The sequence below is a fragment of the Castor canadensis genome, chromosome 2 (genome assembly GCF_047511655.1).
Source record: "Castor canadensis chromosome 2, mCasCan1.hap1v2, whole genome shotgun sequence".
NCBI lineage: Eukaryota > Metazoa > Chordata > Mammalia > Rodentia > Castoridae > Castor > Castor canadensis.
In genome coordinates this window covers 157,826,227-157,845,780 of record NC_133387.1, presented here as the reverse complement: position 1 = coordinate 157,845,780, position 19,554 = coordinate 157,826,227, and the positions used below count along the sequence as shown (strand labels likewise).

General features: G+C 38.4%; 1 protein-coding gene across 3 annotated transcripts in view; it reads right to left on the bottom strand.

The window, feature by feature from the left end:
* Positions 1–19,554, bottom strand: part of Snx1 (sorting nexin 1) — a 40,602-nt gene that overhangs the window by 13,693 nt on the left and 7,355 nt on the right. For all 3 annotated transcript variants that reach the window (XM_074066177.1, XM_074066176.1, XM_020174079.2), the window contains exons 2-5: positions 12,884–12,995; positions 6,758–6,885; positions 6,153–6,219; positions 1,792–1,835 (exon numbers count right to left, since the gene is read on the bottom strand). In XM_074066177.1, the coding sequence (XP_073922278.1) occupies positions 1,792–1,835; positions 6,153–6,219; positions 6,758–6,885; positions 12,884–12,995 (351 nt within the window). The remainder of the gene's footprint in view (positions 1–1,791; positions 1,836–6,152; positions 6,220–6,757; positions 6,886–12,883; positions 12,996–19,554) is intronic.

Sequence of the window (19,554 nt, the reverse complement as noted above, 5' to 3'; positions counted from 1 at the left end):
GAATCACATGCAGTGTGTAAGCTGTAGAAACTGTTATAAAGCTCACACGAGGTAGGCCAACAAGTATTAAAAACATGAAGGAGTCTTTTAGTAAAAAGGCAAGGCCTACCGCAGAGTGAGAGTTCATTTAATACTCACCAGATAGACAAAATTTAAGGAGGTTGGTTTCACCAATTGTTGGTAAGGAAATGAATCGCACAATCCCATCATACACTGCTGATGGAGGATAAGTTTGTACAAAGACTTTAAAAATAGTCTACATCCCTTGTGTTTTAGTGTTTGCAGTACCTAGCCCATGACCCAGGGGAACTACATACTCTTTCTTGAGAAACTCTTCCATAGGTTATGAGAGACAGGCAAGAGCTGCACATACAGAACCATGTTTCACAACAGGAACATGGTAAATATACTATGGTGTATCCACATAATGGACTAGCTACAGTTGCGCCCAGCAAGGTTGAGTCTGGGAAAGCACTATTTTCAGTATATTTTTAAGAAATTCTAAACCAAAGCAAAACAGTATTATTCAGAGCTTCATATGTAAAGGTTTTTATTTTATAAAGGAAGTAAAGTAACTCAGGAGAGTGTCACCACTAAGGTGTGAAGCAGAGTATATGACAGGGAGACACAAAAAGCAGTCAATGTACTTATCTTAAAACTGGGATGGGTTCAGGGCTTCATTAATACTTCATAACTTGTATGTTAACTTTTGTAAGTTTTGTATACATTATTAAAAAAATAAAATAGACCAGGCTTGAGGGGCAAAAGGTTATGGAAAATACTAACAGAAGCTGTGTAAGGGAATATAGCAGAGGGGTTGTACACTGTACACACCTATGAAATTATTACAATGAAACCCCCTCATACTATTAACGTATACTAATTTTTAAAAGTGTGAGATAAAAAAACTCTGTGTTGGGCATGGTGGTGAGGACCTGTAATCCAGCACTTGGGAAGCTATGTATATATTAAATGTCAGAAGAACTAAGGATTTTCATTGTTTTTTTTTTTTGTGTGTGTAAGACAGGTCTTGCTATGTAGCCCAGGATGGTCTTGAACTTTCAGTCCTCCTACCTCAGTCTTGCATGAGATTATAGATGTGTCCCATCATACCCAGAACAGAGTTTCTTTTAACACTTTCTTTTTTTTTTTCTGGCAGTACTGTGTTTGAACTCAGGGCCTCACACTTGCTAGGCAGGCACTCTACCACTTGGGCCACTCTCCCAGTCCTTTTTGCTCAAGTTATTTTTCAGATAGGTACTTACGTTTTTTTGCCCAGACTGGCCTTGAACTGCAATTCTCCCCAAGTAGCTGGGATCATAGGTGTGAGCCACCACACTTGGTCTCTTTTTAACACTTTCTATAACCTGGAACTTGCAACTGCAACTTGCTACCATTTCTGTGAGTACTGGGATTATAGATATGCACCACCACACCCAGCTCTGGAACTGGAAAATTTTAATAATGCCTCTTGGCTAGAGGCAATCCACCAAACTAGCTCCAAGCAATATACGTCCTTAGAGATGGGGCTAACCAGATATGCTGTATGTCTTAATAAAATTTGCCAGGTTTCACACTGAAGTGTGTTAGCTTTCTGGAAGAATAGTGGAAAGGCTCAGTATGGTACCCAGAATAAGAGTACGAAGGGGATGCAGGCTTACTCTAACTTGAGTAAACATGAAGAAAAATGGGAAGAAATTAAAAGAATCCCAGAAATAATCTGAACGAGACCCTCCTGGTATGAGTGGCTAAGTGTTTTAAGGCTCTCATCAGCAAAGTCACGGGACTCACCTGGGTTGTAACTTTGTAGGCTACATAGGCATTCATGCCATCCCCTGTGGAAAAACAAGAAGGCAGGAGAGGATTATTCTCTAAGTCAAAGCAGTGCTAATCTTGGAACATTTAATAAGGAATCAGAAGAGTAAGGATTTATTTCTTTTTTTCCAATTTGGTTTTTTTTTAGTTGTTGTACTGGGGGTTCATTGTAACGGTCTGTTTCATCCTCTAGCTTCTATGCAAACCTAAAATCCTCTTCCTACTTTGCCTTGGGGTCCCTGTGGCACATATGCCCCCACCAATGCTGGCTGGGCACCAGTTTGAGTGAGACAAGAGTCAGCCCCCTGTTCCAAAGCCAGGCTCCATTTATACCATCCACAAAGCAGCAATGGATACTGACAATCCATTGGTTGTTACCATGCCAATATTTGGGCTGGTTACACACATCTGTCAGAAACCAAACAATCCTCTTGCTGTATAAAGCAGGAGAAAAAGGAAGCAACTGATGTAAAAGGAAACAAGTAGTTCTACCCTAGGCTAGTTCTGGGCTCAGTTTTCTCTTTCAGAAATACCATCACGGTCCCCTCCACTGGGGCTGGGGGACACTGACCTCTGTGATCTAGCATGTTCACCCAGAGCAAAGGGCCTGGCAGGAAGACACTTGGGTTGCTTGATGTCACACAAATGTCCCTTTCCTGGAGGAATTATTTTTATGAAAAAGCCTTTGACTGTTAAATAATCTGGGATTCAGGCAACTGTTTTTCTCTGTGGTAGTGTCCTGACCTAGACCACTTAGGGAGATAAAGGCACCATTGACTCCCTGAGCACTGAAAAGACATTGGAATCCAGACACAGCTCCAGTGCTGCACATGGTGTTTGGGGTTGGTTTGTTCTTTTCCTTCCTTGCCCGATTCTTCCCCACTAAACAGGAAAACCTAGGTCAACAATTTCCAGTTGCTTAAGCTCCTAAACTGTTCTGCAGTGATGGCCCAGAGGAAGAAGGCAGTACTGGATCAGCAGGGCCACATTTTGCAACCTGGATTCAGAAAGATAGCTGGAAATGCTTGCTTTTATAAGTGGACAGAGAAGGTGGAAATTATACAGGAACAGAAGTCATGCCCACTCTGCCTCTCCAACTATTACCAAAAGGGTGCTTAATGAAAGAAATTATACACTTTAGAAATTACCTTGTTATCACCGTAAATTCTCTTCTAAACCACATTTAGTACATTGCCTAATACTACTAAGGATGTTTACCACTGATTTTCAAAACAATCTTAATTTTTTTTTGCAGTGCTGGGCACTGAACCTTAGCACCTTACCCATGGTAGGCAAGTGCTTTACCAATGAGCTATATCCCCAGCCCAGTTCACTGTAGAGTAGTCATGTTTACTCCCATAATTTAGTACCTGTAACTAAGAAAGTCTACGTGCAAATGTACATAAAACACACTAGCAAAGCAGGATCTCTACACACTTTGCCTGTATGCCAGGTGCTTGTACAAAGGCAATGTGTATGAAAAGAGATATATTATGTTTACAGAGTATGTAAGATCTGCAAATAGGCTAGTAATACAATAGTTTTAAAATCTATGTAAATTTCCTAAGTAATTTCAGAGAGTTGAAGATGGCATATGTGAATTATCAAGACCCTAAGACTATTCTAATAAAGGTAGGACTCTAATTTATTTAAATGTGTGAGAATGAGAAGTTCATGTTGAATAAACAGCCACACAAACAAAATGTGTTATAAAGATTAGGTCCCAAATATGAGAATGTTTTAATTACCTGTTTTCCTGGCATCAACATGACCAAGAATCCAGATTACAGCATAAGGGGGATAAAAGCTTATTACCAAGAGCAATTTGTGTTCAAATCAATCTGATCCATGAGATGTTTAAATTACTCCGTTATGGACAAGTCATGTCTCCTTCAAATAATTATATTGAAAGTTCTAACTCTCAATACATCAGAATGTGACATTATTTAGAAAGTCTTTTTTCCCTTCTTTTTTTTGGTGAGACTGGAGTTTGAACTCAGGGCTTCATACTTGCAAAGCTGGTGCTCTATCATTTGAACCATATCTTTAGTCCATTCTGCTCTGGTTATTTTGAAGATGGGATCTTGCAAACTATTTCTGGGGGCTGGCCTCAAATGACAATCCTCACAATCTCAGCCTCCTAAACAGCCAGGATTAGAGGTGTCCTGAGCCACCCAGTGCTCAGCTGGAAACACTGTCTTTTTTGTTGTTGTTGTTTGTTATTTTTGGCTCTGGGTTTTGAGCTCAGGGCCTCATGTTTGCTAGGCAGGTATTCAGTGAACCACTCAACCAGTCCTTTTTTGGGTGATTTTTTTTTTCAAGATAGGGTCTGGCAAACTATTTGTCCAAGGCTGGCTTAGAAATGAGATCCTCCTAATCTATGCCCCCTGAATAGCTAGAATTATAGGCAGGAACCTCCAGCGCCTGGCTTGAAACATTGTCTTTACAGAGGTCATCAAGTTTAAATGAAGACATTAGGGTGGGAGGTTTTACCCCAATGATGTCTGGTATCCATAATATGGAAACTCAGACAGAGATAAATATGTGCAGAGTGAAGATGATATGGGGACACTTCAAAAGAATGCCATGGGAGAGTGGAATGATGCATCTGCAGGCCAAAGAACGAGGCTCCTAGAAGCTAGGAGAGAGGCATGAAAACAATCCCTCCCTTGCACATCAGTGTCACTCAACACTAAGATTTCAGTCTTCTGGTCTTCAGAACTGTGCGAGAATATGTTGTTTTAAGCCGTCTAGATTGTGATATTTTGGTATAACTGCCCTAGGTAACTAATAACTCCCTTTCATGGTTCAATATCATGACATTAAATGTTAAAATTAGTAATTTGTTTTATTCTACAGTGATTTAAAGCAGTTAAGTAACTAATAACTTACGTTAATGTGCTAAGTTGTTTATTTGTTTTTGGGGGGGCAGTACTGAAGTTTGAACTCAGGGTCTCAAATTTGCTAGGCAAATGCTGTACCTCTTGAGCCACACCTCCAGCCCTTTTTGCTTTAGTTTATTTTTCAGATAAGGTCTCATGCTTTTGCCTGGGTCAGCTTCAGACTGTGATCCTCCTGTCTCTACCTCCCAAGTAACTAGAATTATAAGCATGAGCCACCATGACCAGACACTAGAATATTAGAGAAGCAAAAGAGAATCCTAGACATGTAATCCAAAGTTCTGATCTTGGCTTTACCCTGGGTCACATTTTGATATAACAGGAAATCTATTTTCTATTTGTTCTTTAATTTCCTGTACTGATAGATGAAAAATTATGTAAGATGCTCATAAACATACTACCATTGTCCAAAAAAAGTAAATATCCGCAGTTTAACTTCAACTACTTTGGCATAAAGTCTAACTAGACTTTACAAACTTCTGTTTATAGTTGTGAATAAACAAAGAGCTAAGAAATTATATTTTAACTGTTCCATTTGACGTCTGAGCCACCCATTCAGAAAATCTGCATAGCCTTTTCTGTAAGGAACTATCAATTGAAGAAAGTCAAAGACTATTGTTCTTTGACTTTGACTTTTGACTTTGACAGCGGACAGCTATCCTAAAAATTCAAATCTGGACAAAGTTAGTAGTATGCTTTTTGAAACTTCAATTTGACCACAAATTGATTTCAACTTGGATCCTTAAGTCTTTCATCTATGAAACATGCATAGGTAGATCTCATTAGGATATCAACAGTGCATGATAAATGATCTGCAACAAGAATCTCAAACTTTTTGAAACGTAAGCTCCACATCATCCCAAAATTTTAAAACATGTACTTTTTGGGTGTTTACTTAAAAGGTTATAAAATAATCTAATCAACTCTGAGGGAGAAAAGCATCATTTGAGTTTTAAAAAGGACTTGTCTAGTATTTGATGTCCCTGATTTGTCTTCCTAAGGCCAAGAAAAACCTAAGTAAAGCACTGGGTAAATGCTGTTGCTGACCCTGGAAGCTCAGCTTCCTGGGTATACTTTTTTGTGTGGTACTGAGGTTTGAATTCAGGGCCTACAACTTAAGCCACTCCACCAGCCCTTTTTTTGTGATGGGTGTTTTTGAGCTAGGGTCTCTTGAACTATTTACCCCAGCTGGCTTTGAACCACAATCCTCCTCATCTCTGCCTCTTAAATTGCTAGGACTGCAGGAATTGAGTCACTGGCGCCTGGCTTTTAAATCTTTAAAAAAAAATTTTAAAAAACATCTTTCTTTTACAGGAAAAATACTAAAGAGTACTTTACATTGGGTGGTTCAGCTCTGGAGGTAGCCATCCCCAAATTAGCTAGCCATACTTTCCACAGCCCCATCCTAACATTACAAGGAGTCCCAAGAACACTTACCTATTTTCTCTGGATCAGTAATACCTACTGTCAAATCAAATTGGTCCTCCTGTTCTTCTTCCTCTAGCTTTACAAAGAAAAGACAAATCATGAGTTACTCTGAAAAGGCTATTAATTTTATCTTGTATTAACTTTAAGTCAGTATAATAAAGTCATGATGTATACTTCTGTGTGTCACAGTCCAGTTCCGTCCACTCTTAATAATTTCAATGAATTAAGTCCCACAATTTTAATTTGGGAGCCAGCTCACAGACCTTTGTTATATCTATATCCTTTAAACCTTATTTTGATAACAATAAATAATTACTAGATTTTGGATGAGCTGGTCTCTTTCAGGCTTAGAAGGGAGTGAGGAGAGACTATAGTCCTAAATATGGGGGCCTCAGACACTAAAAATCACTAGTGACCATTTAAAGTCTTTGAGTTATACTCCAGGCAATAGATACTCTGTCCAAGAAGAGTCCATTATTGTATTCTAGCTGTCCATTAAGCATTAAGCTCTCCTTCAGGAGTCATTACGTATTTTCTCAAGGTCACACTCAATTGAACTTCAGACTAGCAGCACACAGTCCTAAAAATTCAAAAACAAAAAGACAGATTCTCACCTCCTCGTAGCTTAGCTGGGACTTAGAAGAACTTGTGGCTTCTTGTGGAGGAACAGGAACAAGCATTTTGGCTGGTACCTTCTTCTGATTATTTTGTGTACTATCTAGGGATAGTTCCACTGTGGCATCTAAAAACAGTTGATATTTTAAGGTGAGGTCAATAATGGGTCTGTGAAGGTGGAGCATCAATTCTACAGGCTTAGACTCATAGAACAATAGCAAATGCTCTTAGTACTTACAGGCTCTTGGACTGCGAAAAATAAAAGCCATGAAATTTTTTTGCATGAGTTTAAAAGAAGGATGGTAGGGAGTGTTCTTTTGGCAAAGGCCAAAAGTACAAATGTACAAAGCAGTAGAGCAGCCTCTCTCTTTCCTTTCCATACAACTATTTGGCCAGTCTTTCCTACGTATAATTAAGACAAGAACCAGAGATCAAGCAAAAAGACTTCACAGCCAAATTAAATGTGCCAATTAATTTCACTCTTGGGAAAATTTCTCTACCTATCTATCTATTTATTTATCTATCTATTGGTACTGGAGAGTGAACCCAGAGCTCAAGCATGCTAGGTAAGAGCTCTACCACTTGAGCCATGCTCCTAGGCCTTTCGTAATTTTTTTTGAGATGGGGTCTTGCTAATTTTGCCTGGTTTGGCCTCAAACTCAAGATCCTCCTACCTTGCCTCTCAAGTAGCTGGGATTATATTGTGTACCACTGTGCCTAGGTAGAGAGTATTCCTTTAGAACCTTTAGAACCTTACATGAAGCCTACTTTTTTTTTTTTTTTTTTTTTTGCAGTATTGCTTCAAGTTTTTTGCTTGAATTCAGGGCTTACATCTTGAGCCACTCCATCAGCTCATTTTTTTGTGATGGGTGTTTTTGGGATAGGGTCTCATGAACTATTTTCCTGGGCTGGCTTCAAACCTCGATCCTCCTGATCTCTGCCTCCTGAGTTGCTAGGATTACAGTAGTGAGCCACCAGCAATTCTTGCTATAATTGTAAAAGGACAATGTTTGGTTGTCTACTTTACAAGCCAATAATGATATAAGAGGCAAGCATATTAACAACAAACAATGACACCAAAGAAAAGTCCAGAAAAGTATAAAAATATAAGCTAGAAAAAAATGGATCCAAGATACAAACACAATAACACTTGGGAAAGAGCAGTTTGCTAAACTTAAGGACAGCATCATTATTTTAGTAGTTTAAGAACTGCTTACAAGGCCAGGCCTGTGGCTCATGTCTGTAATCCTAGTACTCAGGAGAAAGAGACTGAGATTGTGGTTTGAAACAATGGGGTGTGGTGGTGCACAACTGTCATCTTAGCTACTGCAGGAAGCATAAATAGGATGATTACCATCCAGGGCATCCCGGGCGAAAAAGTGAGACCCTATCTCAAAAATAATAAATAGATCAAAAAGGGCAGCAGTGGCTCAAGTGGTAGAGCACTTGCTTAGCAAACACAAAGCCCTAAATTCAAACCCTGGCAATGCCAAAAAACAAACAAAAAAGAATTGTTTACAATTATAGTTTAGACATCCTTGCAAACATTAAGCTGCACTTAATAAAATCTATTCAAATGGAAAAAAGGTGCATAATATCTAAAAATCTTTCTGATCAAAACAGTTGAAAAAAAAAACTAGAAAAGATGCTAAAACTTCAAATATGCCTAAAAGCTGCTTTTGTCTATTTTAGGAAAGCTCAGTTGAGAACAACTCATTCTCAAAGTGTTCCAGATAGGGGACTTTTTTTTGGGCGGGGTGTGTGTGTGTGTGTGTGGTGGTACAAGTGTTTGAACAGAGGCCTTCTTGCTTGCTAGGCAGGTCCTCTACCACTTGAATCAAACCCCCATCCTTTTATTTGCTTTATTTATTTATTAGATAGGGTCTCACATTTTTGCCCAGTGATGGCTGCAGATTGTGATCCTCCTATCTATACCTGTATGATCCCTGGATAGCTGGGATCATGGGCATCCATCACCGTGTCTAGCTTATTGGTTGAGATGGGGTCTTGCTAACATTGTGCCCTGGGTGACCTTGAACTAAAACTTTCTCAACCTTTCCCTCCCAAGTAGCTGGGATTATAGATACGAGCCATAGTGCCTGGCTCAGAGAGGAGATCTTAAAATAACATTACAAAGTCCCCAGTACCATGAAAATAAACAAACATAATGTTATACACAATTTTTGTTTTAAAATTTCTTATGCAAGTAAGAATGCACTTTCATCTTGGAGCAATGAAGCTAGAAGTTCTAAACCTAAACAGTTTTTTTTTTTTTTTTTTTAGTAAAGAAAAACAAATACCCATTTGGGTTTGGTCTGACCAGTAGGTATTCAATCTTAGTCTGAGGGACTTCAAAAAAGTTTGTTTCTTTTTTAGATTTTCACTTGGAGCAGGAAAAAACCATGGATACAGATAGTCAAGTTCTAAATCAGTGTACTAATCATTAAATGTGAATCATGTCTGCAAACAAAGTTGCCACACATTGTTGGACATGGAACCTGATTCCTATCAGGAAAGAAAGTGATGGTATATAATACAACCCTGGTGTGGGAGTATAAAGCAGAACAAAGCATATAGAATGAACATGGTAGGCTACCAGGGAGTCCTTGAAACAAGCAACCAGCCAAAGTATGTGTAGGATATTCACTTCATGCAGGTTCTACATAAAAGATTAAGTTAATAAATACAGTTGGAAATAAAACACGAAGTACTGTTCATTTAAAACCTTTGGCTAAAGTTAGGTGTGGCGGTACAAAACTATAATCCCAGCACTCAGAAGGCAGAGTGGAGGATTGAGAGTTTGAAGCCAGGCTGGGCAACACAGTGAGACTACATCTCAAAATAAGATAAATAAAAATTTCTAAAAAAACCCCCAAACCAACAACTAGTAAAAGCCTTTTGAAAGATGAGCATTTTCTATTGAAAATGAATGTAATGAACATGCCAAAACATTAAACATGCTTAAAAATGTTTAAGCATTATGCTTAAGCATTAAAATGTTTTTGTTTCTTTGTACTCCTAATAAAGTAATGTAAAATCTTTGGGCTCTATCAGAGACTGTTCATAACTGAACTAATCATGTAGAAAATAAAATCATTTTTAAAATTTTTAAAAAAGGTCTAAATTTCCACAATCAATATCTTAATCTGAGAAGCTACATAAGTCCTAAACTAAACATCTCATTGTGATATCAAAGATATCTTAGAGATATCTCTTACATCCTTTCTCAGTAGTGAGCAGGTATTGGTTCATTTATGAAATTGGCAGGGAAAAAAAGCAAATCAGAATCATTACTACTAATAAAGATCTTCTACACGTTCATGTACTAAAAGCCTAATCATGGGAATAACTCTGTCACACGAAGATTTCAGGTCCTCTTATAAGAAAAGATCACACAAATATTAAGGTCTCAAAGATAGAAAATTTACCTTCTTTTCAACCTGCCATATAACTAAAGAGAATTTATTATTTGTGTTTGTATCATTTCTCTGGCAGAAATTTGTATTCAAATAAAATCACTACCAGAAGGGATAGTGGATACTTCAAAGTTTCAGGGATGGAAGGAAGTGGAAAATCTTCTAACTTCACATTCCTTCTTCCTATCTCTTCTTCCCTTTCATGTACTTTAAATTTCCTACCAGACTTCTAATGATAGAGTCTTCCCAAAACCTCACATCGCACTCCAGTGAGGATCTCATTCACAGAGCAGCTTTGACTATCACCTCTAGGAAGATGAGTCCACATCTACTGTTCTTTTTTTCTTTTCTCAGGTAGGGAACCACAGTTCAAATCATGTCCTGGGTATTTCCCTTTACATTCGAATTTTAAATATCAAAAACCCAAACTAGCCAGGTGATGGTGGCTCACGCCTGTAACCCTAGCTACTCAGGAGGGGAAGGTAGGGGGATCTGTTTGAGGACAGTCTGGGCAAAAAGTTCACAAGAACCCCATCTCCACCAATAGCTGAGCACAGTGGCACACACCTGTCATCCTAAGGTTTGTGAGAGACTGAAATTGGGAGAATTGTGGTACCGCTAGCATGGGAAAAAAGTTCACGAGACCTGTCTCAACAGAAATAGCTGAGCATGGTGGCATGCACCTGTCATCCCAGCTACAGTGGGAAACATAAACAGGAGGATTATGGTTCAGGCCAGTCCCAGCAAAAATCGAGGCCCTATCTCAAAAATAACCACAGCAGAGTTGGTAGAGTGGCTCATGTGGTAGAGTGCCTGCCTAGTAAGCATGAGGCCCTGAGTTTAAACCCCAGTGCCACCAAAAAAATAAATAACAAATAAATAACCAGAGCAAAAAGGGCTGGTGGAGTGCCTCAAGAGGAAGAGTAACTGTCCAGGAAGCGAGAAGCCCTGAGTTCAAACACCAGTACCAGCCAAAAAAATTAAAAAAAAAAAAAAAAAAAACCACTAACTTTTCCCCCTGAGTCATTTTTTTCTTTCCTTTAAAATGCAGTTTCAAATGGTGCCATTTTCTTCTCAATCCTTGGATTTAAAATCTTTGATTTGGTCTTCAGTCCCCATTTTTTTTCTAGTCACTCATACCAGATTTTGTTGATTTCTCTTCTGAAAAGCATTCACCTTTCCTTGACTACTTGTATCATCTTCTGTTCAGTCTTTATTATTTTATTATTAAGCTAATTTGTGATTGCCTTCTTAAAAAGTCTCCAGTCCTGGCCAGTATTGCCAAAAAGAAAGTTTACCACTACTACTCATTTTATGTAATTCCACTAGACCAGCTTTGCTAAAGCATTACTTCATCCATTCACATTCTTTAAGCAAAACTGCCAATGGCTCTTCATTGGCATCAGAAGGAATATTCAAACTTAGTTACTAATGTGTAAATCCTCCCAAACCTGTTTCCAAACTATATTTCCAGCCTTATCTTCCATGGCTTCTCTATGAATTTCTGCTTTGACCCACCAAGTTTATTATATTTTATTAGCATATAACAGTTGTACAGGAAGGATACATTGTAACATTTACTTATGTGCTTACAGTACATATTAATTAGATTCACCCCCTCCATTGTTCCTACCAAGTTTATTGACTGTCCCTCAAATACATTTTATGCTTCTTGTCAATCATTTGAACGCTTTTTCTCCTTCTTCCCGGAAACCCTCCAAGCTCACTCTAGACCTAAGAGTTTCAATGTTGGCAATTCTTTGTTGTGAGAGGCTGCCCTATGTATTGTAAGTCGTTTAGCAGTATCAATTGCCTTTATCCTCTATGTCACTGTAGCATTCCCAGTTGTGACAACCAAAGATGTCTCTAATCATTAGCAAATGTCTTTTGAGAGACAAAAATATTCCCCTTAACAAAGGAGACTATCCAGCCCAAAATGTTAATAGTGCCAAAACTCTACTCCATACTTTTCAAATTGCAGGTTGGAACATGTTTTGTTGTTGCTGAGACAGAATTTTACTATTTAAACTAGGTTTGCCTGGAACTCAAGATCCTCCGGCCTTTGTCTCCAAGTGTTGGGATTACAGGTGTGACCACGATGCCTGGCTGCAGGTTTTAACTTCTTGTTATGAAAACAATTCAATGGATTGCAAAGAGCATTTAAAAAAGAAAAATGGAAAATTTTAGATTTCATTAGCAGTGATAAGGCTCATTACTTAAAACTTTTATTTCAGTTTTTTATAAGTATGAGTATATTTAGATTATGATAAAACTTCTTTTTCTTTTTTTCCTTTTTTTTGTGGTACTGAACTCAGGGCCTTGTTTGTTAGGCAGGCCCTCTACCACTTGAGCCATGCCTCTGCCCAACAAAATTTCTTTCTTTTTTTTTTATTTTATTATTCATGTATGACTTATTACCTATACCTATAAGAATTTTTTTCTTTTTTAGTAAAAGTAACAGCAAAGTTTATTAGGAGAGGAACAGTGGGGAGAAAAGAGAGAAACATTTCCTGTTCCCCATGCAGGAAATGGGAGCAAAAACTCCCTGTAAGAATCTTGATGGCAGAGCCTGTATTTTACATCTTTTGGAATCCTCCAAAATTGTATCTTAAAGTTCTGTTTTATGTTACATACACGCATACAAGTTTCTACTTCAAGCCACATAACAAAGCCACTTAGAATGTTTCTAAGTTTTGAGTCCACACTTGCCTGCAAAAAGATCCTGTGGCTCTTGGTCTTGCTCCTCATGGATTCCGTTTTCTTTGGAACTACTGTTGATGGGAAGAAGAGATGCAGTTCTCTTTGGAGACTGGGGCTTATTCTGAAAACAAAGATAAATAAACAGTACCATTAAAAACAAACTCAACCTGCCTAGAGAGTGACTTCTGATGCTTCCCTGTTGCTCCCACAGGTGTTTAAGGGAACAGGATCACTAGCCAGTTCAATGACTGGCAAATCATTAATAAGGTAAGTACTGCTGCTCAAGGGATGGCAGAGCTAAAATAAGTTCATACAATTTAGTTAAGTTTATAATCATAACCTTGCTGAAACGCCATATTCCAAATCACAATACCAACACGAGTATGTGTACACACAGATAATTTTCAAAAGAATCTGTCCAAAAGCATTTCTTTTTCTCAGTTGATGACCTTTATTCTTTCCAATGCTGATGGGGCACATTCTAGTGACCAGGATACCACACTGGAGTTGAGAATTCAAGCTTTGACCTTTGGTTTCCTTTGTGGTGTTGGCTGAATTGTTAATTGAAGCTTGGTTGCATAGATATTATTAACCCACCTGACAAAGAAAAATATAACACTACTTCTAATGCTGTTTGTAAATATATCTGATCTTTTCATCCTTAACTCACACACAAATTTCAAGCACACACTCTGTCAGGCTGGAGAATAAAAACCAGTCATGCTTGGCCTAATAAGCACATGGTGAAAAATACAATCAGTCCATGGCTTTTATTGAAAAGCTCAGTGATCGGCTATGAACAAGGGTAGGGTGGATCCCCAGACCGGTACCAGAGAGAACAAAGCCGGATTGTATAGCAGATGAACAGAAAGCTGGGAATTTGGCCTCAAAAGCCAGCATGTTGTATTTTAGGGTTTTGAAGTCAAACCCTAAGGGCAAATCAGTTAAAAGACCTGATTTAAGGAACCTTTTATGAAACATTTCCTTAACAAATATGAGGGAGTTTGTTCCCCAGAGACAAACCTTTTCTGATTCAACAGAACAAAGTGAAACAACAGATTAAACGTGTCATGCAAAGGGCTTCATCACCAGGAAAGAAACTGTTACCAGTATTTGATTTGTATTAACAAACGGTCTTTTACTAAAACTTTTCTATGTTAATAAAGTTTAATGAGCACTTAGCTGTATATGCTTGAGTGTTACACCATTCTATTAAGAGACAGTGGTCCTATCCTCTGTTTCCATAATTTTAAAAAACAAAACAAAATTACTTCAGAGAAGTCAACAGGGCAAAAACAAGAGTAGTGCTTTCCTTCATTTCATGCACTGCCAATTAATTACCTTCCTATATAAACCCTCCTTGGCTCTCACTTAGTGTAATGACCTCATAAGAAGCCATCTGGTTCCTTTTAATTCACTTCCCACTGATACCAGCCATCTCTAGGTGGAGAACCAGGAGAGATTAAACCCACTGTACATGAAGGACACATGTGTATAAATTTAACTTACTAGATGCTCACTGGGGAGACTAAAGCAACAGGAAGGGCACAGTTAGAATTTTATCATTTTTAAAAATGTCTACAGGAATCTATTCCTGTGATATGCAGGTAAATAAAGGCAGCTTTCCTTTTCTGATCTACTATCTAATCTTGGAAGTTCACAACAAAGAATATTTTATGAAGCAGTATTAGAATAGTAGTCTGTCTTTCCTTCTAGTAGTCCAGTTGACAGACCCAGATGAACGGGATACTTTAGAGACAACTAGAGCACTACTACCTATCTCTCTTCCTCCTCCCAACTGCTTCAAGCCCAAGTCATAAATCTAATTAGAACTGTGATTAAAACAAAGACTTGTAGGGCTGGTGGCATGGCTCAAGTGGTAGAGCTCCTGCCTAGCAAGTGCAAGGCCCTGAGTTCAAACCCCAGGACTGCAAAAAAAAAAAAAATTAAAACAAACAAAAATAAATAAAGACTTGTGCTCCCTTAGTAATCTAGGTAACAACAACATGTGAGTATAGAAAACTGCTCAGATACCCTCTGGGAGTTCACCTCAAAAACTGCACATGGCTAAGTTCTAAGACAGCTTAAGACAATTTATTGTACTTAAACCTTCATCTTCCTCTGAAGTTCTTTTGCAAAATTAATTCTTCTACATGTATAAAACTCTGTGTCCTGTTTCCCCCCCACCACCCTCTGAGCATTTTTTCATGTCATTAAAAATTGCACAATGGGGCTGCTGGAGTGGCTCAAGCCGTTAACAGCGCCTGCCTAGCAAGCATGAGACCCTGAGTTCAAACCCCAGTGCTGCAAAAAAACAAAAGAAAACAAAACATAACTGCACAAAACTCCTTTTCCTGACTTAACTGTCCATTACATGGTAATACCATAACAAAATAATTCACTTAAGGCTGCATATTTAGATAGTTTTTCAGGTATCCTCAAATAATGCTGTGACGTTCCACACCTGATTTTTCTGGGGGAGAGGGTGGATTCTTAAATAAAATTACTGGGCATAAAATTATCAAAGGCTCTGGTAAACTGCCTTCTAGAAAGACTACCAATTTACACCTCCCCACACTCTCCAATTCATAAGGAGAATATGTCGACAGCAACATTAAGCATTCTCCCTTTTTACAAAGCCCTTGCTGGGTTGGCTGGTGAAAATTTGTTTCAACATGTTTGCTGGCCACAATGAACACCTGTGACTTATTTGATGCCCTTAACCTGTTTTTCTACCTAAGGAGCACACTTTCCTTACTATCACGTTAGCCCCCTCTTTGGCCTATTGCACAGTGCCCCTCCCAAATTTTTTCTCTTCGTGTATGTTTTGCTTTTGTCCATATCAAATTTATTGGCACTGCACAAACTAAACTTTCTTTAGGTTGAAGAATACCCAGCACACAGCTGGCCTTTAAGGCATAATAATATTCCCAAGTTTTACTTCTAATTAGATTTAAATAAGCAACCAAAAACCTTAGCAGAACTTTTTTTTCTTTTTTTTTGGTGGTTCTAGGGGTTTGAACTCAGGGATTTGTGCTTGCTAGGAAAGCACTCTACCTACACTTGCGCTACAACTCCAGCTTGGTGATTTTTTTTTTTTTAAATAGGGTCTCATAGGTAGCCCAGGTTGGCCTTGAATCCATGGTCCCTCTATGTCAGCCTCCCAAGTACTGGGATTATAGCTATGTACTCCCACACTCGGTCAGAACCACTTTTAAAGATAAGAAGAAATGGACACATGTTCATGGTATACCACATTTACAGGGAAGCAAGTCTTGCATGAGGTTATAGTCTATAATAATAGCTTGCTATCAAAATACATAGCTACCAGGGTTTTATAAGAACACATTTCATATTGTATGTTTAACATTAAAAGGTTAGCTTTTAATTCATATTATAAAGTCATAACTTTTATTAGAAAGCTAATTTTGAACAAATAGTTAAAATTCCAGGATGAACTTACTGGGAACAGGAGACACACTGATTATACTGAATGGCAAAATCAATACTAAAAATAAACCTTGCTTTATAATTCCTATTTTTAAGATCTCTTAGTAACCCAGGTGTGGTGGTACATGCCTGTAATCCACTACTTGGGAAAATGAGGCAGGAGGATTGTGATTTCCAGGCCAGCCTCAGCTGCACAGTGAGACTCTGTCTCCAAAATAAATGAATGAATGAATAAATAAATACCTCTTAGTAGTTAATATGTCACATAACTACCCATCTGTGTGAAAGGAGAAACATATCTAGGCCACAGATGAAAAGAGTGTGTCTGCGATACAGTAAGTCCAAGAGCTGCTCTGCCTACTACATCCCCGTTTCCTTTTTCTTTTATATAAAAGAAGCATTCTTCATTAATGGATAGAATTTCTATTCAGGCTGTCCAACACTTTCTTACTCCCTTTGGCTGTTAATTCTAGCAGGTGGTTCGACTGATAAGCCTGTTTCAAAGTTCCAGGGCTTCTGGTTATAAGAGCATACAGATGAGCCAACACTAATTTGCAGAGAGGTACTAAAAAGATCTGCCAAGAAGAAGGAACTTTTGTTAAGAGTAAATCTATTTCTTGACAATTATTAGCCTCAAATTCTGAGCCACTGACACAATTTTCGTGGCTCAGGGGACAGATGAGAGGCTTGCTGCCTCTCAGAGCTGACACAGCTGGTCAGAACTGAAAAGTACTTCTGGGATTCCAGGTAACTTTCCTTTATGTTAACTTATTGCTTAACTGCTCTTTGCTCCACACAGAACCTATGCATTACATTCAAGAGACCTCAAAAAGGTAAGCACTGTCAAAACTCTCAGCTAGGCCAAGCGTAGTATGGTACATGCCTGTAATCCCAAACAAACTCTAAATTGCACTTAAAGAGGTCAAATCCAAATCAAAGGCTAAAATCATACTGCCACTGGAGAACTACTATTTTTTTTTTTTTTGAGGGAAAACTCAGTAAGGTGAGATGGAGTTAAGGGGTTATGTAATCACACCAGTATTACAAGTCAAGGACAATTAGGAATAAGTCAACTTCAGGAGCTATACCAAGATAACAGTGCAGCCAAACAGTCTTTAAACATTACCCTAGAAGGCCTTGGCATGAAATACTGCTCCTTTTGCCACCTTTGCTAGGGAGAAATGAATCAAGTGGGGTTAGTACATTAGTTGCCTATTGCTGCTGTAACAAACTATCACAAATTTAACAGTTTAAACAATGCAAATTGATCATCCCATCCTATAGTCCTAGAGAAGTTCATATGGGTAGCACTGGGCTAAAATCAAGATGTCAGTAGGGCTGTGTTCCTTTCTGGAGGTTCCAGGGGGCAATCCTAGGACATAAGACATCTTGGGAGAGGGCAGAAGAGGGCTTTATTCTGCATACACTGGCAGTGACTCATCTCCCAGCATTACACTTCAAAATGGTACAGATGTAATAATAACACCTGTGCTTGGGAGTACAGAAGTGCAGTGTCCATTAGATTTAGGTGTAGAGTTCATCTTACTCTACAAACTGGGGGAATAAATGGTTAATTCAAGTGATTTCACAATATTACCTCCACCCCCAGCTTAAGGAGTTAAACTAGGAGTTCTTATCTTGCGTTCCATGAGCCACAGAACTCAGAGGGTAGTTTATGAACTTGAGTGGAAAACAAAACTACAATTTCATTTTCCCTAACTGCTATAACTAATAGATTATTAGCTTTTTTTTTTTCCAGTGTAGGAGCTTAAACTCAGGGTCTATACTTTGAGCTACTCCACCAACCCTTTTTTGTTAGGTATTTTCAAGACGGAGTCTTGTGAACTATTTGCCTGGGTTGGCTTTGAACAACAATTCTCCTGATCTTTGATCCTGAGTAGCTAGGATTATAGGTGTGAGCCACTGGCACCCAGCTAGTTTTGTTTTTGTTTTTCTTTTTTTCAGTTCTGGGGATGGAACCCAGAGCCTTACAAATGTAGGCAAGTGTTCCAACACTGAGCCACACTCCTAGCCACATACTAGGTATTTTTGTATGACACTGTAGTTGTTACAGATTTCAAAGTATCATTTATGCTCATCTCTCTATTTAAAAATTATAGTAATTATTATACCTATTTCTAGAGCTTATTGTTTAAAAAATTAGAAAGCATGTAGCCAGGTGTAGTGGTGTACTTCACATCTGTAATCCCAGAACTGGGGAGGCTAAGGCAAGAAGATCAAGAGTTCAAGGACAGTCTGGGCTACACAGTAAGAGAGACCCCCGTCTCACACACTCACACACATGTACACACACACACAGCATGTTACTAATATAAAATCATTTTAATTTTTAATTTTTTAAAATTGTTTTAATATGTTAATAAGTGTATTTCATTTCCCTTGTAATCTTACATTTTTTTATACATTAAAAACATTATTCTGAGAACAGGTCCACAGGCTTTACAGGCTTGCCCAATGGGTCCACAACACAAATATAAAGAAATTCGGATATAAGAGGGTGGAGGAGGCCTAATGAAAATGGAAAAGGGAGATCCGGACAGGTGGAGAAAATGAGCCTAAAGTTAACCATTGGTTAGCTAAGGAAAACCATGAGCAAGGCCATTAGAGATCTCAAACTGAAACAGCAGTCCATGATGCATGATGCACAAAATTTATCTACATTCTACTAAATTCTGTAGGATAATTTCTCTACAAAACTTTTAAGGTTTCAAACCAACAACTTCTGGGTCCAGAAAACTACAGAAGGATCAGAATACTAAAGGATGGATTATCTTCTAAATTGGAAAGGTGAACCCAGTTCAAATGTGCTCTGAAAGCAGAATGAAGCCCCAGCTGTCCATCTGACTAAGCAAAAGAATTAGCCAGGAAAAATTGAGCAACAGGGTTTTTCCTGGAGATGAGATAGCTATGGTTACTTTCTCCAGCAGTATCAACTACTCATGATTTACTGATGCCAAAAATTACTCAAGAGTGATGAGATTTGAGGACCAAGAGGAAAAAATTCAGTGTTCTTTTTCCTTTTTCCCCTCCCAACCTATCCACCTGCAAACGGCCAAATCACCAGAGCTGATTTAATACTGGAAGAGCAAAGTGACAACAACTCCTTTAAGAAGCCACAACCCCAGGGCCACTTTTATTGTTTCTTCATTCGCCCCAAACTGTAAAAAAAACTTTTTTGGCAGTACTGGGGTAAAAAAATTTAAGATATG